The 24300-nt window shown below is 43.5% G+C and overlaps 1 protein-coding gene and 1 non-coding gene across 9 annotated transcripts in view; both read left to right on the forward strand.

Annotated features, from left to right (window-relative positions):
- Positions 1-24300, forward strand: part of HIF1AN (hypoxia inducible factor 1 subunit alpha inhibitor) — a 79441-nt gene that overhangs the window by 47211 nt on the left and 7930 nt on the right. For 4 of the 8 annotated variants that reach the window (XR_003519946.1, XR_003519948.1, XR_003519945.2 and 1 more), the window contains exons 6-7: positions 21600-21704; positions 23320-23422. The exons of 1 other annotated variant lie outside the window; for it this stretch is intronic. Coding sequence is in view for 3 of the 7 variants with exons in the window: in XM_027594319.2 (XP_027450120.1) it covers positions 21600-21704 (105 nt within the window). In the remaining 4 variants the exon portion in view is untranslated. The remainder of the gene's footprint in view (positions 1-21599; positions 21705-23319; positions 23423-24300) is intronic. 3 more of the 8 variants (XM_027594319.2, XM_027594349.1, XM_027594314.2) reach the window with 1 other exon arrangement.
- LOC113924033 lies at positions 5823-5929 on the forward strand. The gene has a single exon (XR_003520515.1). It is a non-coding gene; the product is annotated as a U6 spliceosomal RNA (small nuclear RNA).

Raw genomic sequence — 24300 nt, forward strand, 5'->3', positions numbered from 1 at the left:
CAATAATTATATTAAATGTAAATGGCATAAATACACAAATTAATGAGTAAAAATCATGACCTAACTACGTGTGTGTGTGTGTGTGTGTGTGTGTGTGTGTGTGTGTGTGTGTGTAGGGAGAGAGAGATGGAGAGAGAGGGAAAGCAAAAGGATGAAAAAAGATATATCATGAAAATATTAACAAAACAAAGCAGAAGTCCATATGTATATCAGTCCATATACCATATTAGTATCAGATAAAGTAGACTTCAGAGTAAATAAAATTACCAGAGACAGAGAGGGATATGATATAATGATTAATAGGTCAACTCATCAAGAAGATATACAATTCTAATTGTGTAGGATCAAGCAACAGAACTGCAAAATATGTGAAACAAAACCTGATAGAACTGAAAGGAGAAACAGACAAATACACAATTATAGTTGAAAACTTCAAAACCCTCTCTCAATAACTGACAGGACGACTGGATAGAACTCAAAACCACCATCAACCAACAGGATCTGATTGTCATTTACAGAACACTCCCAACAACAGTAGAATGCATATTATTTTCAAGTGTATATGGGACAATCACCAACGTAGACCATTTCCTGGGCCGTAAAACAAGCTTCAACAAATTTAAAAGAATTAAAATCATACATGGTGTGTTCATTGACTACAAATTTTTTTAAAGAATTTATAACGTAAAGATAACAAGAAACTCTTCAGGCGCTTGGAAACAAAACAACACACTTGTAAATAATCCATGAATCAAAGCGGAAGTCTCAAGGGAAATTTTAAAAAATTCATTGAACTCAATGAAAATGAAAATACAACATATCAAAATTTGTGGGCCACAGTTAAAGCAGTGCTGATAGGAAATATATATATATATATATACTAAAGTCAGGCATTAGAAAAGCAGAAAAGTCAGGGCACCTGGGTGGCCCAGTCAGTTAAGTGCCTGACTCTTGATTTCAGATCAGGTCATGATCTCATCGTCATGAGATTGAGCCCCATGTCAGGCTCTGCACTCAGTGTGGAGTCTGCTTGAGGTTCTCTCTCCTTCTCCCTCTGCCCCTCCCCTCCAAATAAATAAATAAATCTTAAAAAAAAAAAAGAAAGAAAAGAGGCAAAGTCTTGGGCTCCTGGCTGGCTCAGTTGGTAGAGCATGTGTCTTTTGATCTCAGGGTTGTGAGTTCAAGCCCCACACTGGGCATGGAGACTACTTAATTTAAAAAATAAAAAAATACAATTGATAAGGCTTTAGCAAGACTGACAAAGAGAAAAGAGAGAAGACACAAATTATCAGTTTCAGGAGTGAAACAGGAAATACTGCTACAGACCCTGCAAACATCAACTGGATAAGGGAAGAGTACGAACAACTCTACACACGCTGAAAAACACAAACTACCACAACTCACCCAATGTGAAATAGATCATTTTAATAATTTTATAACTATTAAGAAAGTTGAATTAATCATTTTTAAATTCTCATAAAGGAAATCTCCAGGCCCAGACAATTTTACTGGAGAATTCTAATTCTACCAAATATTTAAAGAAAAAAGAACAGCAGAGCTACATAATCTCTTCCAGAAAATAGAAGAGGAGGTAACACTTCCTAATTAATTTTATGAAGTTAATATTAGCTGGCTATCATCAGACAAAGACAGTACCAAAGAGAGAGAGAAAACTGCACAGCAATATTCTTCATGAATATAGGTGCAAAAATCCTCAGCAAAATACTAGCAAACCAGGCAGGAGCACCTGGGTGGCTCAGTTGGTTAAGTGTCCGACTCTTGATTTTGGCTCAGGTCATAACCTCAGGGTCGTGAGATCCAGCCCTGTGTCGGGCTCCACACTGGGCATGGAGCCTGCTTAAGATTCTCCCTCTCCCTCTCCCTCTGCCCCTCCCCCCACTCTCTTTCCCTCTCTAAATATATACTAGCAAACCAGAAATCCAGCAATATGTAAAAAGAATTATACATCCTGACCAACTGGAGTTTATTCCAGTCATGAAAGGCTTGTTCAATATTTAAAAATCAATGCATTCTACCTTATGCACAAGCTAAAGAACAATCGCATGAATGTATTAGTTGATGCAGAAAAAGCATTTGACAGGATTCAACACCCAGTTCATGATAAAAACTCTGAAAAATAGGAGGAAGGAAGGAGGGGAACAACAACAACAAAAACTCTGAAAAATAGGAATATAGGGGGAACTTCCTCAATTTGATAAAGAGCATCCATAAAAATCCTAGAGGTAACATTACACTTAGTGGTGAAAGACTGAATGTTTTCCCCCTAAGACCAGGAAAAAGACAAGGATGTTCCCTCTCACCACTCCAATTCAACATAGAGCTTGAGATTCTAGCCAGGGCAATAAGGCAAGAAAAGGAAATAAAAACTATACATATCGGAAAAGAAGACATTACTGTCTACTTAGGAAATCCCAAGGAATCTTAAAAAAAAAACAAAACCTTTTAGTACTAATGCATGAAATTAGCAAAGTTGAAGGATAAAAATAAATATACAAAAATCAGTTGTATTTCTATATATTAGCAATGCATATATGGCCCCTGAAATTAAAAATAAAATATCATTTAAAATTGCTCAAAAATAAAATGAAATACTCAGGTATAAATCTAACAAAATATGGGCAGGAATGGTATGCTGAAAACTACAAAGTGCTGATGAAAGAAATTTTAAAATCTCTTTTTAATGGAGAGACAAGTCATATTCACAAATTGGAAGACTTTATGTAGTAAAGATGTCAGTTCTCCTCAAACTGATATACAGGTTTAACACAGTTCTTATGAAAATCCCAGCAGGATGGTTTTTTTGGTAAATATAGACAAAATTATTCTAAAGTAGTATGGAAAGGCAGAAGAGCTAGAATATCTAAAACATTCTGAAAAAGAATAAAGTGGGAAGAATGCATCTATGCAATTTCAAATCTTATTTTATATATATATATATAGCTACAATATATATATATAGCTACAATAATCCAAACTATATTGTATTGGTAGAGATATACACACATAGATCAATGGAACAGAGGGTTGCCCGGGTGGCTCAGTTGGTTAAGTGTCCAACTCTTGGTTTTGGCTCAGGTCACAATCTCATGTGTTGTGAGATCAAGTCCCACATTGGGGAGTCTGCTTGAAGATTCTCTCCTTCTGCCCCTCCCCCAACTTATGCACATGCACGCTCACTATCTCTCTCTCGCTCAAATTAAAAAAAAAAATCTTTAAAACAAATGGAACAGAATAGAGAATCCAGAAGTAGACCACACAAATATGCCCAACTGAGTTTGTTTTTTTTTTATCTTTTTGCCCAACTGAGTTTTGACAATGGTGCAAAAGCAATTCAATGGAGGAAAGATAGTCTTTTCAAAACAAATGGTGCTAGAGCAAGTGGGTGTCCATTAGGTTAAAAAAGAAAAAAAAACCTTGAACTATGTCACCTTATATAAAGATTAATTCAAAATGAATTACAGATTCAAATGTAAAATATAAAATTATGAAACATTTAGAAAATGGGGAAATAAGTTGTGGTACATTCACACTACAGAATACTACTCAGCAATAAAAAGGAATGAGCTACTGATACACATCACAACCTGGATTACTCTCCAGAGAATTATGTTGGGTTTTTTAAAAAAAAATCAATCCCCAAAGATTATATACTGTATGATTCCATTTGTATAATATTCTTGAAATGATGAAATCATTTAACTGGGGAAAAAAATTGGTGGTTGCCAGGGGTTAGGGAAGGAGTAAGGGCTGGAAGGAAGTGGGTGTGGCTATAAAAGGGCAACATGAGAGATCCTTGTGATAGAGACGTCCTGTACCTTCCCTGTATCAATGTCAGTATCCTGGTTGTGATACTGTGCTATAGTTTTGTAAGATATTATCATTGGCCAAAACTAGGTAGAGTATTCTATTATTTCTTACAACTGCACATGAATTATCTCATAAAGGTTAATTTTTTTAAATGATCAAAGAAAATGAGCATTTCTTTGCACAAGCTCTTCATAGACCTCATCCTGGGAGATAGAGCACAGCTGAAAATATATGTAGAATCACAGAAGGTCTAAAAGAAATGCATGTATGGGACATCTGGTTGGCTCAGTTGGTTGGGCATCTGCCTTTGGCTCAGGTTGTGATCCCTGCTTCTCCCTCTGCCTGTGCTCACCCTGCTTGTGCTCTCGCTCGCTCTCTCTCTGACAAATAAATAAGTGAAATCTTAAATAAATAAATAAATAAATAAATAAATAAATAAATAAATAATGAGTCCCTAACACATTCTATGATCCATGGGGTTCTTATTGTCAGGGCAGCCATGTTCCTTCTAACATTCTTTGGGATTTTGTCATACTGGGATCTGAAAATAAGGGAACCTTTGGGCAAAGCTGGAGGGCAAGTCCCAGGTTTATATTGCAGAAAGATTTTAAAGGAGTTGAGGGACAGACATGAGGGAGCACAGAGCAAGCTCAGAAGCCACCTCCTCCAGGAATCCTCTGCACTGTTGCCCAAATTAGGCATCACCTTCCCTCTGTTCTATTACCCTTCATTATAATCTACTATGATCAACAACTTACTTTTCTGTCTCCCTCTAAACCATACATTTCTTGAGGTTTCGGATCATGTCTCACCTTGCCTCTCCATACCTTAAATGTTATATTTTTAGGTTAAAACAAATAAAAGACTATATACTCTCATTTTTAGATGTAGGGCCAAGACCTTTCTTTGTGTATGGATATACTGATTGGCATTTCACCAACATCTTTCTTGATTGAGCTATACCCAGAATACATTGATTGCCATTTTCAGTTTTGATTTCTTTAACATGGATTGGAAACTGAAAAGTATTTGAGAAACTATCTGAATGCAGAATCCTAGATTTTTTTTATGATTTTTCACCTTCTTTTTCAGTTGTCTCACTAATACATAATTTCATAAAATTTTTAAGCAACTTGCTGTTACAGTCTTTCCAAACAGCAACATTAGTTTAGTACTCATATTTCACTGGTTTATGTAACATTTAGTTAAATTATATAATAAGAATAATATGCACAGCTGGCATAAACAGGCTGAGTTAAAAACAAATGACTCTTGGTAAGCATGCAATTCAACCAAATGGGGGAGCGCAAGTGCATGGCATCCTAGCCATGAAGGTTTGATGAGCCATGAGTGTAAGTCAGTATGTTATACAAAAGAATTGATGGTGTCACTTAAGCCAGTGAGCCAGGTAAGTACAGGTTGTTTAAAGTTCTATTTTAATAGTATCAGTAATAATAACTTACTGAGTGCTTAATAAGTGCCAGGCATCACATCAAATGCTTCTATACATATCTAAATTAATCACTACCTGAAGCAAGTATTATCATTCCCATTTTATAGATAAGGAAACTGAAGCTCAACACAGTTCAGTAACTCTCCCAAGTTCTTCTAGCTGTTAGGTGGTAGAGCTGAGTTTCTGTTCAACTCTAAAATCCGTGCTTTTATGTGCTACACTATGTTATTTCTATTATTTGTCTTGTGGATAAATGAAGGACTGCAGGCAAGTATGCAGAGGACAGGAAGAGGCTAGGAGTTGGGAGACATTTTCCTACAGCTGGGAAAGTGTCCCTTGAAGAGCAACTGGTTCATTCTTGGCAGTTTCCTGAGGTGAGAGGGGTCCCTAAGGAGAGGGTTGGATGTTCTTAGAGAGGTTGGGAGTGGGGAGGAGGCCCACAGAGAGTGATGGAGGAAGCCTAGACCTGGTGCTGGGATGTATCAGTCCTGTCTCCTGTATCTATTCCAGACTTCTGACTGGCATCAACATTGGCCTCCCTGTGCTCGCTTCAGCAGCACATATACTAAAATTGGAACCATACAGAGAAGATTAGCATGGTCCCTGCACAAGGATGACACGCAAATTCATGAAGCGTTCCATAAAAACAAACAAACAAACAAAAAAACACGTTGGCCTCCCTTTCTTTAGTTCAATCCTGCCTTCTTTTCTTTCAGTTGAATCTTTTCAGGCTGGAATCTTTAAACTTAATTACAAAATGAAACGAAAACAGCAAAGCTACACTCTCAATGCCTGGACCCACGACCCCAGACATACTAGCGGCTCAACCACAGAGCAGCTTGGCTACCAAGGCTCATGGGCCAAACACCTCCCCATTTCAATTTCTCATCTCAGCCCTGGGTGGATCAAGCATAATGGATTCAGGCTGGCGCCATGGCTGGACCTGGGTGGGGGTGGGGGGCTCAGTTCTTCCCCTGCCTTCCTTCTTTTTTTTTTTTTTTTTAAGATTTATTAGTTTATTTGAGAGGGAGAGAGAAAGCACCAGAGAGGTGAATGTCAGAGGGAGAAGCAGACTCCCTGCTGAGTGAGGGGCCTGATGCGGGACTCAATCCTGGGATCATGAACTGAGCTGAAGGCAGACATTTAACTGACTGAGCCACCCAGGCTTCCCTCCAGACCTCTTCCTAGCCGCCTTCTCTGAGCATCTGTCCTCTAACCAGGTGCATACCTCTGCACATGAGAGCTACCTAAGCCCAGGCATCCTGGTCTCCTGGTGAGGAACAACAGTCAAGGTCTGGCTCCTCCTATGTTTTTCAATCCCTCCTCTCTCCTTGCCCCTATCCATCCCCACAGCTCCTGCTTCCTGGATGACTCTTATCCTTAGAAGAGGAGGCCCTGCTCCCACTCTCAGGCCCATTTTTCCCTGCCCTGTTAAATCCTGTTACCTGAAGCACACCTACTGGCTGAGATTTAGGTTCACTCAGTTCCCAGCTGATACTTGGGTCTAATCTCTCCTTTGCCTTGTGCCTTGGAGAAAGCATTATATTCCCTGGCACTTCACTGTCTCCTGCTGGATCCCTCCAATGGCCTGGAGCAGATTCCTCACCTCCTGCAAATTGTTCTTTCTGCTTGGAATGCCCTTCTATCCTTTCTTACTTGGCTACTTTTTAGTTATCCTCTGGATCACAGCTTCGATGTCACCTCCTCTAAGAAGCTCCTCTCATTCCACATCTGTGCTGGGTGCCTTTTTAGCTCTTAAAACACTATACTGAAATGGACTCATTACTTATATGTCTCCCACACTGGTCTCTGAGCCCTGAGAACCTGTATCTTGTTCACCAGTGTGTCCCAGCACCTAACAGTGTTTGTCATGTGGTAGGTGCTCAGCGAATGTTGTTTATTTAGAGCTTTTTTAAAAAAAGATGTTATTTATTTATTTATTTGACAGAGAGAGAGACAGCGAGAGAAGGAACACAAGCAAGGAGAGTGGGAGAGGGAGAAGCAGGCTTCCCTCTGAGCAGGGAGCCTGATGAGGGCCTCGATCCCAGGACCCTGGGATCATGACCGGAGCCGAAGGCAGACGCTTAACGACTGAGCCACCTGGGCGCCCCTGTTTATTTAGCTTTTTAATCAATTGATGATTAAACCCCTTCTGGTTTGAAAGCCTGACCTACTACCCATCAACTTTCATCTGCTGTATAAGGATAGTTTTGTCTCCCTGGTCATGTGTGGGGGCAGAATGACTCTTAGTGAATGAGGTCACCCAGTCACCCACCTCCTTGATGCACCCATCCAGGTTTCCAGAAACCTTCTGACCTCCTATCTCTAGATTTTTCCAGTATCAAAAATACTGTATATGGGCGGCGTATTATCAGTCAAGGTAGACTAGGTTTGTAGCCGTAACAACGCCCATCAGCGGTTTAAGATAAGGAAGGTTTATTTCTCCTTCTCACTGTATGTGCATTATGGCTGGGTGAGGACTCTGCTTTGCACTGACAGTTCTCAAGAACCCAAGCATGGCTCTAAGAAGTCTTGTGGTTAGGGGCACCTGAGTGGCTCAGGTGCTTAAGCATCTGACTCTCGATCTCAGCTCAGGTCTTGATCTCAGGGTTGTTAGTTCAAGGGCCCTGTCACGCAGCCCGGCGTGGAGCCTACTTAAAAAAAAAAAAAAAGTCTTGAGGTTAAAAAAAAGTTTAAATCCGGTTTACATGCGTTTAACCTTCTGTTTCTCAAATTATTTGACCTTAAAACTCTTTCTTTTATATAACACCTATTTCTATCCTATGGCCTCATGCTCAGAAATGCCAGTCTAAAGAGGATGAAGCAGGACGCCTGGGTGGCTCAGTTGGTTGAGCGTCGGCCTTCGGCTCAGGTCATGATCCCAGGGTCCTGGGATCGAGTCCCATATCGGGCTCCTTGCTCGGCGGAGAGCCTGCTTCTCCCTCTGCCCTTCCCCCTGCTTGTGCTCTCTCTCGCTCTCTCTCAAATAAATAAAATCTTTAAAAAAATCATTAAAGAGGATGAAGCATAACAGATTTCTGTGGCACTTCTAATAGGTGATAAAGTAAGAGTAAAGCAGTCTCTGCTCAGATTTATTGATGTTTAAAATGTGTTCAAATATCTGTGGGTCCTTACTTTGTGCCAAGTGAAGTGCTCTGCCAGGTGCTGGGGATATAGGACTTGCAAAATGTATATGGTCCTTGCTGTCATCAAGCTTCCCTTCCAGTGGGGAAGACACATATTAAACCACTAACAGCCATCCTTACTATGCACACAAAGTAAATATGTTCCAAAGTGCTATGGAAGAAAGGCACAGGGTATGCTATGAGAGTGTGTAATAGAGTGACCTTTCCTAGTCATGTAAAGCTGCCCCAAGGAAATTAATCTACTATTTAGTCAGGCAACATGAGGGTGGAGAGTAGAGGTTGTGGGTAGAGGTGGGAAATGTATCAGGCAGAGAAAACAGCATGTTTAAAGGCCCTGAGATAGGAACACAGAGGTCAGTAAATTTGGAACACTTTGAGAAAGGGGATGAACAAAGGCCCATATCATGCAGGCCTTGCTGGTCAAATGGGCATTTTGAGTTTTATTCTGAGAGCAGTGGGAGCCAATGAAAGGGCTCCCAATCCAACAGGGAAAATGCAGACACATTCAGCTATTTATTGTATGGCTTTTTAGATTATTTCATTGGCATAGCACATTATGCTTTACAAAATACTTTCATGTCATTATCTTATGTCTTCCTTGCAGCAGCCCTCTGAAGGAAATAGTTCAAATACTAGTATGTATGGGAATATGAGGCCCAGATATGTAAGCAATGTGTCCAGTGACCCAGTCTGGGAGAAGACATCCATATCCTGGTCATTTTACTTCTTAGGCTGGACATGCAGAGAAAGCACTGGCTCTGCGTGAGTCTATCTTGAAATCTATGTCCTCACTGGCAGGGAGGTCTTTTACAGGGCTATATAGTGGGAATAGTGGTTAAGTGCTCAGGCCAAGTGTCTGCCAAACTGAAGTTCAAATTCCAGCTCAGCAACCACTTACTAGCTAGCTATCCTCTAGTAAGTTCATTAACCTCTCTGACCCTCACACTCCTTAGTTGTAAACTCGGGGTAATCATACTGACCTCATAGTTGCCATAAAGATTAAATGAGATAATGCAAAAGGTGAAAATGTCTGACAGGAGCTCAACAGATATCAGTTTGACTCTTTATTTTGGAACCTTGGGATATACTGAATGTGGAACTTAAATGAAGCTAAAATCCCTTCATACCAGGGTTCATTGTATATGAAATGGGTTGAATTCTTGTGTGATTTGCAGACATTCAAGATGGTACAGAGGAGGAAGAAGTTCTGGGGCCCTTTTGAATAACAATGTTGATGCTCAAAGTGAAGTCTTTACAGCTAGCACTTCTACCTTCTATACTGTGTAGGAGAATTCTGCAGGTAATTTCCCTGGGAGCTAAGTGCAGGGGAGTAATTGCCCAGGTGTTCTCCCAGGTGGATATTTAGTGATGGCCTTGAGAACCACATTCAAGGAGCTGTCTAGGGGTCAGAACCCTGGAAAAACAGCACTTAAGGGTCTCAGAGTTCTGCTAAACATTAGCTGAAAGGCCTTCCCAGAGAGTTGGCAGGGATATTAAGGTGAAGTACAAAGGCCTGGAGTGTGGGGAATATCTGTGATTCACTGGGTATCCTTGACTGTTTGTGGGGCTTTTAATTCAGGGCAGCATAGACATTTGTGGGACCTGCCCTCCCCCCTGGGGTATGCTGTTGTACTCTGAGAACTTTATATGGAAAAAGATAGGCCTTGAGTTTTCCTAGCTTTGCAGTTAATCTTTGCTCTTGAAGATGGGCCTGCCAGAAATGGGTGAAAGGTTGAGCAGGGTCTCAGAGAAGTCTAATCAGTGACTCTCAAACATTTTACCCTGACTCACAACCTGAAATATATTTTGCATGGTGACCCAGCATGCTGGTGCGCTCTCTCTCTCTCTCTCTCTCTCTCTCTCTCTCTCTCTCTCTCTCTCCCACACACACACACATATACACCTCTGAAACAAAATTTTAGTAAGCAGTACCTATACTTACATATGTGATGCACCTTGGTATTTTACTTTCTCTTTTATTCTATTTCATTAAATTGATTTCATGACCCCGCTAATGGATTGCAACCTGCACTTTGAGAAATATTGGTCTTATAGATGATGACTTGTCCTTGAAAGTGATTGAGGAAGATGTTATCCATGAATAATGAAATTCAGATGAGCAATGCCAAAGGCTGAACAGACTGACTGTATACTTTAAATGCTCATAGCAGATCCAGAATCTGGCTTTCTGTCACTTCTGGACATTGAGATTAGAGATAGTAAAAATAATAAGAAAAATACCAACACTTACTAAGGACCTACTCAGTGCAGAGAACTGGGCTAGGTACTTGAGTGGGATAAAAATATAAATAATAAATACTCTCTCTACTTAAAAGTCTTCATAACCTAGTGGAAAAGATGGACTGGATCATAAACACAAGAATATGAGGAGATTTCAGGCCAACATATCAGACTGAGTTGATGTAGGAAGATGTCTCTCACTAGAAATAGAAACTTTATAATTGTTTATGATAAATTTAAAAACATATAAAATATAACAATTAAAAAGTATATAACCACATTTTAAAGCAGTAAATGGAAGTTTCTAAGTGCCAGGAATGAAAAGAAAACTCAGAACCAAAGTGGCCATTGGGAGCTCACAAAGGCCTTGGATCCACTACTATGTCATAAGAGATAGAGTTTAACAGTGATGAGGATAAAAGAGTGAGCCCCAGGCCACTGTATTTTGGGGCACTGGAGCTGAGCTTCCTTCATAAACTTAGGAGCCATGAGGTATTACTTATCCATGAAACAGGAATGGGAAAACTCCACTCAGGATGAGGACTCAGTAGAAAAGCTTGTCATCTTTCTGTGGCTGAGGATGGAATAAAGATTATTCTGTGAGAAATTAGAAACCCAAGCCTGTGCTGAACATAGATGTGCAGTGTAAATTTGCACTATTCACAAGGTGTAGGAAACTCAATTCAAGAAAATAACAAATAAAATGGTCCAGAAATAATGAGACCCATAGAGTCCCAGCAGAGGCAAAACTGCCTGACATGATGCTTCCTCCATGGCCAAGGGCATTTAAGTCTCTTACAGAAACCAAGTTCTGTGGGAGATGAGTTCACAATAAAGAACTTTGAACCACAAGAAGAAATGAACCACTACAGGGGTGCCTGGGTGGCTCAGTCAGTTAAGCATCTGCCTTCAGCTCAGGTCATGATCTCAGGATCCTGGGATCGAGCCCTGCATTGGGCTTCCTGCCCAACAGGGAGCCTGATTCTCCCTCTCCCTCTGCTGCTCCCCCTGCTTGTGCTCTTGAGCTCTCTCTGTCAAATAAATAAATAAGATATTTATTTATTTATTTGACAGAGACACAGCAAGAGAGGGAACACAAGTAGGGGGAGTGGGAGAGGGAGAAGCAGGCTTCCTGCTGAGCAGGGAGCCTGATGCGGGGCTCAGTCCCAGGACCCCAGGATCATGACCTGAGCCGAAGGCAGACGCTTAACAACTAAGCCACCCAGGCGCCCCAGTAAATAAAATCTTAAAAAAAAATGAGAATCAGCAAAGACAATACATTGGAGAATTAAAATAACTATATAGGTAATAAAACAATATGGAAAATACTTTAAATAAATATATTTAAAATATTCCCCCTAAAAAGGAAAGAATAAAATCCAAAAGGCAAGAATAAGGCATAATGGAAAAGAAAAGTAGAATTTAAAAGAACCAAATAAAATTTCTAGAAATAAAATACTGAGATAAAAACAACTCAGTGGAGTGGTTAAGGAGTTGATAACACTGCTAAAGAGAGAATTAGTGAATTGGAAGGCAAATTGGAAAGTACCCAAAATGCCCCTCACAGAGTTAAAGTCATGGAAAATATGAAGAAGAAGCTAAGAAACGTGAGAAATAAAATGAGAAGGTCCAATAGAGATATTAGAAATTCCAGAAGAAGAGAACAGAGAGAAAAGGGAGAGTAGCAATACATAAAGATTCAATGGTGGCAAATTGACCAGTATTGAATGCAAAAAAAAAAAAAAAAAAAAATTAGCTGTCAATAAGAAGGAACACAACTGGATTTCCAAGCAGAATAAATGAAAATAGATATATATCTAAAAACATTAGTGATTCTGCAGAACATCAAAGATAAAAATCTTAAAAGCAACCAGCATAATGACAATCAGACAGGCAGCAGGCTTCTCGTTAGGAGCAATAGGAACCAGAAGAGAAATAATTACAGCCTCAAAATGCTGAAGGAAATAACTGTCAACCTAGAAAACTATACCCCAGATAATTATCATTCAACACAGAGATAAATCTGAAATAAAGACAATTTCAGATACAAATGAAAGAGTTTACTATTCATAGATCCTTGCTAAAAGAACTTCTAAAAGACTTTGGTGAGAAGAAGTTGAACCCAAAAGGAAGAATTGGGCTAACAGAAGCCATGGCAAGCAATGAAATTGGTAAATATGTAAGTAAATCTAAACAATAATAATTATTAATAATAATTTTTTGAAAGAGTAAAAAATATGGTGGAACTAAAATACTAATCAGTAAATTACATGAAAAACGGAAGAGCTTGGTTTACATTCTAAGATCCTTCTATTGTTTAACAGGGGAACAGAAATACACATTAACATTAGTCTTTAAGTAACATAGGCATGTTTATTTTATTTTTTTATTTTTTTTAAAGATTTTATTTATTTATTTGAGAGAGAGAGAGAATGAGAGAGAAAGCACATGAGATGGGGGGAGGGTCAGAGGGAGAAGCAGACTCCCTGCCGAGCAGGGAGCCTGATGCGGGACTCGATCCAGGGACTCCATCCAGGATCATGACCTGAGCCGAAGGCAGTCGCTTAACCAACTGAGCCACCCAGGCGCCCAACATAGGCATATTTAAAAAATTAAGAGTAACCCTGTTTGGCTAGAAATAGAATGCTTAACTTCCAAACCAGTAAAAAAGAAAATTTAAAGAAAAACAATAAAGAAAACTCATCAATATTGTAGAAGGTATGGAAGAGGGAAAGCAAAGAAAAAGCATCAAAACAAAACACAGAGATGATAGAAGTAAGTCCAAATGCATTAATCACAATAAAGGTAGACATATCACATTTTCCCATTAAAAGAGACTTTCAGTTTGGAGTTCTAAAAAATCCAGGCATAGGCTGTTCACAAAAGACTTGCCTAAAATAAGGTCACAGAAAAACTGAAAATAAAGATATAAAACAAGATATGCTAGGCAAATATTAACCAAAAGGAAGGTAAGCTAGCAATACTGATATCAAACAAGAATTTAAGAGCAAAAGCACTAGTAAGGATAAAATGAGATATTATTTATTGATAAAAGGAAAAATCCAACAAGGAGATTTGCTTATCAGCCGGGTGGGGCGGTCCTGCCTGAGCATCTTGAGTCCAGCCTAGAGAGGCTCCCCTGTCATGAGGAGCTGAGGGACAGCTCCCTAGTCTTGACTGCATTGCTTTGTCTTGCACCTGCCTGGGCTGGGGACAGTACAACACAGTGCACTGCTAGGAAAGAACATGCTGTTTTTCTCAGGTACAGCTTATAACTGTTCCATGACTTAGGTACTTGTTTATTGTAAACTTTTAGTATTTGGATTTTGCAAGTTTCGGGGGTGAGAGGAAACCATTAACCAGAATTCCCCAAAACCGGGAAGGGGTAACCACACTGGGCTGGAAAAGAACTAAATCCTCCATAGGATTCAAAAATAGCAAATACCACTGATACGCCCTTGGGATTTCTCTCAAACTCACTCTGTGAGTGGGAGGGACCCAAGGGGCTCTAGGATTTGAGGCCAAATTGGAAGGTTTGGTATATATCCTTTAGTGGATCAGATGACAGGAAGCTGGATGAGGCTTACAATCTGGAGACCTGGAGTCCTGTCTCTATTTGTGAAACTGGATCAGAATGTTGTGTTCCAGCCTCAAGGTGACCAGACATCTACAGATACTTAGAACCACACCTTCTGGGTATACCTCCCCTTGTATACTGTGTCCCTCCAGACCTATTACAGTGTGGTTGGTCCATGGGACTTGGCAATGTGGCTTTTTTGGCTTCATCTTAAACTCTGGTCAGCACAGCCTAAAGCCAAGGCCTTCCCCTTTATGATGGAGTTGTTCTCAAGAGTTTTTATTTGCCTATCCTCTGGAGAGTTTGTGAGTTTATTTCTGTGACATGTACCTCTTGAGGGTCTGCCCAGCATCTTTGGGAACAACTCTCTCCATCCACACGGGTAGATTCCTAGGAAGCATTTTGGCCACAGTTGACTGAGGTAAGGTCAGATACCTCACACAAAAGAAGCCAATCAGATTCCTACTCTTGGGAGTTGGGAATTTGAACTGTTGGGGCCAGAGACTAAGATGCTTACAAGCAGAGTCACATGATGGCACCCGGAAGGAGAAGGCCCATGGGCTTCAGCTTCTAGGGACACAGAGCTGCTTTGTCTTCTGCCTTTCCCAAGCCTAGATATGATGATACTCCTGAATATCTTCAGTAAACATCCCTTTGTGCTTAAGCTAGCTCAGACTTCTTTCTGCCATTTTCAGCCTTTTTTTTTTTTTTTTTTTTGGTAGCCTTATAAACATGACTTAAAGAAGCGATCCCCTCTTCGGTAGGAAGGGTCTTCTTCTAGCAATTCATATAACTGCCAATTGAGAAGGTTTGAATTGAAGGGCTAAGGGCTCCAAATAAGGGCTCCAAGGTGGCAGCAGGTCAGTCCACTCCAGAACAGGGGCTGAGTCTGCCTGTCATCCACTGAGTAGGACTACATTTTCTCATCCTAGGAGCAGTCCCTGGAAAGCTCTGACCTGGCTTTTCCCTGTTCAGCAGGCAGCCCAGCCTTCCACTACACCAGAAGCAGTAGATATACCAAAGTGTCCCATTTAATAACACTGAGCCAAGCAACGAGTAAACTACTCCAGGATTAAAAATGTGTTGAAAGAACTAAGCAGGGAATCAGGGAAAGAAACCATAATGAGTCATTGTGCAATGTGGAGCTGCATCCAAATGGTGGGGTTCTCTGAAGACATTGGCTAAACTTGATCCTGTGGAGTGGTATTCTTTGTAGACTTTTGGTGTACATGATCTTGTATTCTACATGTACCATGGGTTTACCTGTTCCTGTGGGTGGTATTCTTAGAGACCATTGATATATCTGATCTTGCAGGCAGTTTTCCAGGAAACCATGGTTGTATCTGTTTGTATGGAGTGGGGTCCCTTCTAGACCAGAAGGATACCTAGTCATGTGAGAAGATGTCCCTGGGGCCACAGGTATACCTACACTGCTTCTGAAGGCACGGTATCTCCAAAAGACCACAGTCATAGCTGGTCTTGACCTGTACAACTTCCCCATTCTTATCAAGACCTCCTAAATGATAACAGCTTCCTTTATTAAAAATAAATGCCACTAGAGAAGAGTGCCAACTAATACAGGTAGAAGGAATTGTAGAATTAGAAAATTCACCATCTTATAATCACTATAGTTACAATTGATTCAGGTAAGATCATCAATGGATCCTAAATTCCCTGTATAAAAGATATTTAGAGGACAAGGTATTCACACAGTCTCAATTCCCATCTCTGCCCCATCATAACATAGTACTTAGGGCAAAGGGCACCTTTACAATGGAGAAATTTGGATGATGCTACCTTAAAAATGATCAAACTTATCATCACCAATAATGAGAGAAACTGATATCCTATGGCTCCTGATAAGATGCACTGAGAAGGAAACATCACCTTGCCCAAAATGTTTAGCCTGAATTTAATCATGAGGAAACAATCAGACAAATCTAAACTGAGGGACATTCTTCTGCCTGGATTTTCCAAAACTCATGAAAGACACCCCCCCCAAAAAAAGAAGTTGGAGAACTATTACAGCATAAAGGAGATTAAAAGGACAAAAATAAACACAATGAAAGATCTTGGATTGGGGTGAGGGAGGGGCAGTTATAAAGAACATTATTGGGACAGTTGAAGGGTTTTGAATATGGACTCGTATATGAGGCAAAGGTTAAAAGCTCCTAAAAGTGATCATCACACTGTTCAGTACAGACAAATGTCCTTGTTCTTAAAAGATAACTGCGGAAGTATTTTGGGAAGTGTCATTTATGTCAGCAATGAACACACAAGTGTTTCAGAACGAGAAAGGGAGAGATAAACCCAGTTTGGAAATAGTTACACATTGTTCATCTGTGTCAGAGTATATGAGCATTCATTGCAACAGTGAACTTTGCTGGACAGTTTAAAATATTTCAAAATAAAAAGCTGGAAGAAAAGAAACAGTTTCAAAACAAATACAGAAACACCTAATGAAATAATGGATCTAGTCAATGATAGTAAATGGCTGTTAAAACCATTAAGTGAGAAGCTGATGGAGGGAAAAAAGCTGAAGGAGAACTTTGTAATGGATAGATCCAGCTGACAGCAACTGAACCCGCTGATTAATCTTAATATTATAAAAAGAAAAGTGACGAGAAATTATGTGGTCCTGATGTGATACAATAGGAAGTTCATGCCACCTCTAAAATATTCTTGCCAAAAAATCAAATCTGAAGCCAAGCAACTCTGGAATCTACCAATTTCAAAGGACAAAGAAACATGTTAAATGATACCACAGGGTTGCCCTCAGCAAAATCCCAGAATAAGGGAAATTCCATAGGACAAATGGCCCACAGTCTCTTCAATAAATTGCAAGAAGAGGAAAGAAAGTGTAGCCTCTGGAATAAAAGAAGCTTAAGAGCCACATTGACCACATACAGTGTGTGGACCTGGATTAGAAACCAATTCAGGGAAATTTGAATAAGGAATAGATACCTGATGAGAGTAAGAAATTATAGTTAATTTTTACTTAAGCGAGATGATGCTATTGGGGTAATGTTAAAAGAGTCCTTAGCTTTTAGAAATGCATATTAAAATATTTGTGGGTGAACTGATTTGATGTCTGTAGCCAAATGGTCCTGGTGGACAGAAGAAATAAGATCAGCTATATGTTGATAGTTGTTGAAACCAGTCGATAGGTATATGGATTTTTAAAAATATATTTGAAACTCTTCAGAATAAACTTTTAACAAAGTAAACTCAAGCGACTCTGATATTCCCAATATATTCTCCCCAGGAAGGCTCTTCAGTGTTAGAAAGAATCGCTCTTCCCACACAGGTAGAACACAGGTGAGGTCTGAGAGGGAATTCCCAGTGGAAGGTCAAGCCCAGTGCAACTGTGGGGGTCCAAATCCTCTTTCAAGTGGAGCACTGCTCATGTGGAGCCGGGGGCGGGGAGCTCTGTCTTGTGTGTTTTGTATCAAACCAGTTCCTCTTGGGTGGAAGCAAACTATAACCTAGGTTGGAGCAGCTCCCTGCTCCAACCTAGGTTAAGGAATGGGATTTGCAAAGTCTAGTAGGTTGGATCCAGGGTAGAGGGAGGAGGTGAAATTAACTGTCTTTTTTGGTGAGGTTTGGATGAGGTTGACGTCTGAGATCAGAGATCAGAATGGGGCTGGAGGGATGGGTGTGTCAAGGCGGGTGTTCTCTGTTGAGACCTAAGAGGCTTCAAGAGCAGACCTTCCTGGCCTTCATGCTTTTGTCGTTGATGTCAGTTCTCTGGGATGGAGACAGAGGTCCCATCCATCTCTCCCCACTGGCCCTCCCCATGGGGCCCATCTGGAGGCCCCTCTCCTTCCCACACTTTTCCCCTCTTTTCTCTGTCCAGTTGTCGGACCCATTTACATTCTCTCCCTCCTTGAGCTCCCTCCTTTTCTCCATTCGCTCTTCCCTGTCCTCTGCCCTACCAGACACCCCAGTTCAGGGTCCAGGAGAAGGACAGCTTTTATGTGGCTTGTAAAATTCTATTATATCTGTATTCAAAAACTAGCAGCTGAGAAACACTGGTAATAGGCGTGTTATTAAGCGTGTAAATACACTTCCACTCCAAGGCCTCCAAGGGGCAGGGGCCAGTTTCTCAGCCTGGGCATCTCCCCTGCTTGTAAGTCCCTCCCCACCTGGCCTCCACCCCAGACTTGGACCTTGTGCCGAGGCCCAGGCCTCCTCCAGTCTCCAACCACCACCGTCCTGCAAAACTCAGACTCTTGGAGAAAGGGGGCGGGGGAGAGGGCCGAAGAAAAAAAACATTAGGAAAAAAACTCCCACCCAGAGAGCATTCTTTCTGCAGCACTCAGGAAAAAGGATGTCTCACAGGGGACGGGAAGGCGAAATTTTTTCACATCCAAATGGATTGCAATTTCCCTCCATTTAGCACCTGAAGGTAATTAGCTCGAAGAGACTGCCGAGTGCGAAACACGTTCACGGAACATTAACTCTCACACATTCTCCAGTTGCAGGGAATTAATAGGAAAGATTAAAGTTTAAAGAGAGCAAAATGCCATTACCTCGCCAGCCACCTCTCTCCGCGGCAGTATCCAGCCCCCGAAAACCTTCAGCCAGTGCTTGGGCTGGGGCTCGGGTCTCAGCCTCCAGCCTGCGTGGCTGGGGCATCTGGGTGTGCCCCATGAAGAGGGCTAGCATGTGCTGATGTGCACGCACGTGTGCAAAAAAGGGCAGCTCTGACCCTTCACGAGGCCAATGCAATCCCCTTCCCATCAACGAGAAGTTTGGGGTGGGCAGGGCAGGTGTGTTCTCATAGGCTGACCCCTGGCGTTGGTGTGTATGGTGGCCCCAGATGGGGGGATGCTAGGAAGGGTTAGGAGCATGGGTGTGCCCTGTGGTTCAGGCGCAGAGGGTGAGATCTGGCAGCTCGGCTGGCAAGAGAGAAATGGAGGGTGTCAGTCCCACCTTGGGTGCATGTAGGGGCACTGGGTGAGATGGTGGGGGGTGTTGCTACCACCCTCGTTCGGCAGACAGGAGCCCCAAACGTGTGTACACACACATGCGGGCTCCAGCTGCCCCACACTGACAGCCTTTGTCACTCTGCATTCTCAAAGTTTATGTAGCCTTCAAGTTTGAAACGTTTCTGTGTTGCTTCGGTATTTTAGGAAAAGATGAAAGACAGAGAGAGGGAGACAGAGAGAGAGAGTGGGGGAGAGAGAGAGAGTGAGGGAGAGAGAGAGGGGCAGAGGCAGGCAGGAGAGAGAGAGCGCGAGATGAAATTGAGACATGGAAGAATTTATTGCCCAGAAAATTCCATTCTGCTATCTGATTCAAAAAGTCCAGTCCCCCCAGCTTCGGAAAATCTATTTTCCACATTTTAATACCCTGCAGAACAGTCCTCATAACTCATCCGAGTGTGTTAAGCACAGTTTTATTAGATCTGAAACAAATTTTGGTGGGGAGATACTATAGGTCATTAACCATGGAGTAATTTTATCCTTGTTTCCCTAATGATGCCATAATGGCGAGCGAATTTCTTAACTAAAGACCAAAGAACATTTTGAAGGTCAGTTTCATCTGTGAGCTCCTTCAAGCGCTTCTCAGAGAAGATTGGAAAACTCGCCGATTTTTTGAAGAGTCATTAATAATGTGAAAGCTGAAAGCACCCTCCATTTGCGTTCCTGCTTTTTACCTTTTAATTTTATATCGTCCCCGCTCAGAGCCCCGCTCCCACTCCCTCACCCTCCTCTGGACCTCCCGCCTGCCTACCCAGCCCACGCAGGGAACAAGGCTGCCCCGTACCAGGTACCAGGCTAGCTGTGAGGGGCAGATGGGGGCGGCAGTAGGGGAGGCAGAAGAGCTAGAGAGGCCAGGGCCCCACTGAGATGGGGGGGCCTTTGCTATATTCCCAGCACACGAGGCACTGCGTGAGGGTATTGTTATAGGCATGGTACACGTGTGTGTGTGTGTGTGTGTGTGTGTGTGTGTGTGCATGTGTGCAAATGTGCAGTACAGGGGACTGGGGTCTCTGGATTGTGTGCTGGCTGTGCACACACATGCTGGGGACCGATGGGGACCTAGCAGTCTCCGTAAGTGGGTGCCCCCTGTTGGAAGCAGGCAGGGAAAGGGAACTGAAAATCAGCACTGGGTCCAGTGGCCTGGGCAGTGGGTCATGGGGGGACTTGTGTGTCTCCCAACAGAGCTGGACACCACATGGAGTGCATGAAACAATTTACAGCATGTTTTAAGCCCTGATTACACGTGTGTGCAGACAAGCGTGTATGTCCTGGGGGTGGTGAGGTCATCAAGGCAAGAGCCCCGAGGACCCGGCCCACTGGCAAATATTTAGACAGTAGAAACAGCGACCATTGTCTGCCCAACCCTCACTCCCTAGACCACTCACCCCAGGCCTGGAGCCCCTCATTTGCCCACTTTAGTTGCCTCCTGATCGCCAATCCCTGGCTCCTTGGACCTCCCGCCCCCCACCCAATCCCATCCCTCCCCCTGAACCCTCATCCCCCTACCTCTTCAGCCATCTGATGGCTGTCATTGCAGGGTGCCCAGCCAGGAGCTGGGGTGGGACAGCATTTCTGTGTGTGTGCAGGTTTGGGGGGGAGGGGGCGGTGTGGTGACACTCCATGCTCCCAGATGTGGTGGCAGCGATAATTCCAATTTTATGCCTTTGTTATGGCTTTAATCACTTTCTTTATGCGTTTTGTTCCAGCGATCAGGGAGAGACACCTGATAGGCAAAGGGGATACCAGGGGAACCATTTTTATTTGGAATGTGGTGAGAAGTCTAATTAGAATCTGAATTCTGCTGAGCCTTGAAATGGCCAGCACTTTATCCTGATCGCCTTAGATATTGTTTCGAGTCAATCATCTGTCATGGTGCGGCAGGAGAGCCTCTCCCTTCACACCGCACCCCTCCCGCCACAGGGCCAGCCGGGGCACACTGGGGGAGGGGAGGGGAGGCTTCCGCCCCTCATAGGGGTATGTGCATCCTTCTTGGGGATGCTGTTTGGTATGGCTAACCCTCCCCTGGTGAGGGCTGTCTTTGCTGGGTGCTGAGTTTGAGCTCATGGGGGGCAGGAAGGGAAGAGGGGCTGCAGGAAGAGGGTGCTGAGGGGTCTGGATTAGAATTAGGAAATACTGGGGTGAGCCCAAGCTAGTCTGGGGCACCTCCTAAGTGTTCCCAGCACACCGACCACTCCATCTCCTATCAATGGCCCACAGGGACTCTCATCTCTTTACTGTCCCTGGACGTATTGTATCTCTGCCACCTACTCGCTGTTCCTCAAACTCACCGTTCCCATTGCCAGCCCCTCCCTGACCCAACATTTGCCACATGTTCAGCTCCTTTTCTCTGACTTTCCTTACTCCAGTCCTGCCGCTGGAATACCGCTCCAGTTTGTTCTGCCATCTGTCAAGTCCCTGGACTGGTTCTGCCTCCTCCAGAAAGCCTTCCCTGACTACCTGAACCCACACAGGTGAGCCCCTTGAGAGGTGGACAATTACAGCACAGGGCCCCATCCTGCGATGGCCAAGCTAACTGCAGACACTCCTCTGACCAAAGCCTCCAACCATTTATCCTTCTCCTGCCTTTAAATGATTTCCAGTTGTCCTCTCTCTTTTTTGTAAACTGTTTTGATCCCTGCGCGCGCGCGTGTGTGTGTGTGTCCTAAATCCACTCAAAACCCTTTTGACCATAGCACAATGTAAAGTAGAAATAAATATTACTCTTAATGACAATTTCACCTCCCCAATCACATCTTGAGCTCCCCGAATCTGACCGTTTCTTCCCTGTCTCCTGCTTTGTCCACTAACTATGAGCACGCAGGACCAGGCGGAGTGGAGAGCAGCAGCATCACCTCCAAAAGTCACAGATTCACTGAAGTTTTCTGCTTCCTGGTTCCCCTCACACCACCCCCTGTACATACCTACCGTGTGGCAGTTGTGGGCACTGTTGGGGGAGGATTAGTAGCCAAAGGAAGTGCCATTTCTGGCAGGAACGAGGAACATGTGCTCTATGAATAATGTCTCCTTGGGAGATGGCCTGAATGACTCCTTGGAGGTGCAGGGATCCACATATGGTCAACGTGGGTCCTCTTTAGATGGTTGGGGCACTCAGTGGCCCTCGAGCCAATTAGTGTGCCCCATAAAGCAGAATGTCCTCATCGATGTCAGTATCACCGAGCCTCCTGAATGGTCACTGCCCTCTCGAGATTATCTATGTAGCGGGGGTATCTTATGTATGGTCCAAAGGACAGTGTGACCAGATGCCACTGTAGAAAGATACAGACTCAGAGGGTCCCCAGAACCCTTCTCAAGCTGCTCACCTCCCCATCCCTATCTGGACCCATCCTCGAATGCAATCCTGAGTCGTTTTGTTCCAGGATGCTCTCTTTCCCTGCATGCACCTCAGTTCTCCCTGGTCCCTGAGCTCCGCGCCGGGAGTAGGGATGGCACTAACCATAGTCTAGCAAATCGTGGGGCTTGTGGCCAGGGACCAGGGGTGGTTCTCTGAAGTGCATTGGCAGGATGCTGGTCTTTTCTCCCTCCCAGCAGCCCCTGTCCAGAAAGCATGGCTGTATTGATATCACACTGATGAATGGCGAGTGAAGAGATACAGGGAGATGGAAAGGGAATCCATAACCGGGGGTCCTCATTTATAGGGGAAGGCAGGACAGTGGCCGGAGGGACCTAGGAGCTAGCTTCCTACTGGGAAATTGCAATCTGCCATTAACATTTAGGTACAAGTTACTATATCAGAAGGTGTGTGTGTGTGTGTGTGTGTGTGTGTGTGTGTGTGTGTACACTCATGCACATGTGTGCATGCACGTGTGCACACGTCCATATATGAGCGTCCGTAGGTGAGGGGTTCAGGCCCCCGTAGAAAAGAAGCAGGAGTCTGGTACACTTGGTCTGCCATATAGAAGGGTAGGAGTTTGAGGGCAGCTCATTCTCTGAGTGCTGTTTCCCCATCTACACAAACGGTGGGGAGATGGAGCTCCTGGCCCAGGGAGCACATGTGCTGGGTGGGGGTGGTGGATGGGAGGACAGAGATGCCAAAGCTGCCAAAGGCCTGGTTTCTTCCCATCTCAGACACCCGCAAGGCACTGTCCTCTCTACATCCAGAGCTTGACTGCAGCGGGGGTAGATGAAAAGGAGGAGAAACTGTTGGATAAAAAGAAATTCAAAAAAAAAAGTAAGTGAAATATTCAAACTGGAAAGTGATATTATAGAAACTGCAGCCCACGGCTCAGTGCATTCAAATTTATTCAAACTCGGTGCCTGACAGTGATGGATGCAGCAGCTTTTCCCACAATATGGAGAAGGCGCAGGGGCATTTAGGACTGCGGGTCCCCTCCGGGAGGGTGGGGGCCCGCACTACCTCCTATGCCTTGCTCCTCCTAAATGGGAAATGAGGTTCTGGGTCCTGTCCCCTCTACTTCCTAAACCCCACAGTTCTGGGGATGCTCGGGGACCTGGGCATCACCAGCCCAGGGGCTAGAGCAAGGCCCAAGATAGAGGGAGCCAGCTGCAGAACAGGGTAATCTCCAGTGCCAAGGAAGAGGATGGTCAAACCTGTCGAGGGGATGACCAGACAAGGGTACCACCCACCTCAAAAAGAAGAGCACGGCTGTGTGGTTTGTAGCCAAATAATCAGCATGAACCTAATAAACCCGAGTGTGCAGAGATCTGAGGCTCTCAGGAATCCCAAGTCAGAGAGCAGTTGGTCTCATCGGCTCCCACTTTTCCACCCCATTGTTTCCCACTTTTGTTTGCTCCATCCAGAAGAGGGACAGGAGGGCCTCTAGGGAAACCTCAAGTCTGGGGACTTGGTCTGAGCAGTGGGCAGGTGCTGGAGTATCCCTGCGTGCTAGGCCCTGGAATAGCCCCTGCTCCCAGGAGCACCTTCTAGCCTCACTTCTCCCCCACAAGGTTACTCCTGGCCTCGCATTCAAGCTCCTGACCACCAGACCCCACTTGTGATTCTCAGGCACCATCCCATGGAAGCCTTGGAATACTGGTCACTCAGGGAAAACTCACACATCTCTTGGCTGCCTTGCCCACTGCACTCCC

This window comes from Zalophus californianus, chromosome 15 (genome assembly GCF_009762305.2).
Source record: "Zalophus californianus isolate mZalCal1 chromosome 15, mZalCal1.pri.v2, whole genome shotgun sequence".
NCBI lineage: Eukaryota > Metazoa > Chordata > Mammalia > Carnivora > Otariidae > Zalophus > Zalophus californianus.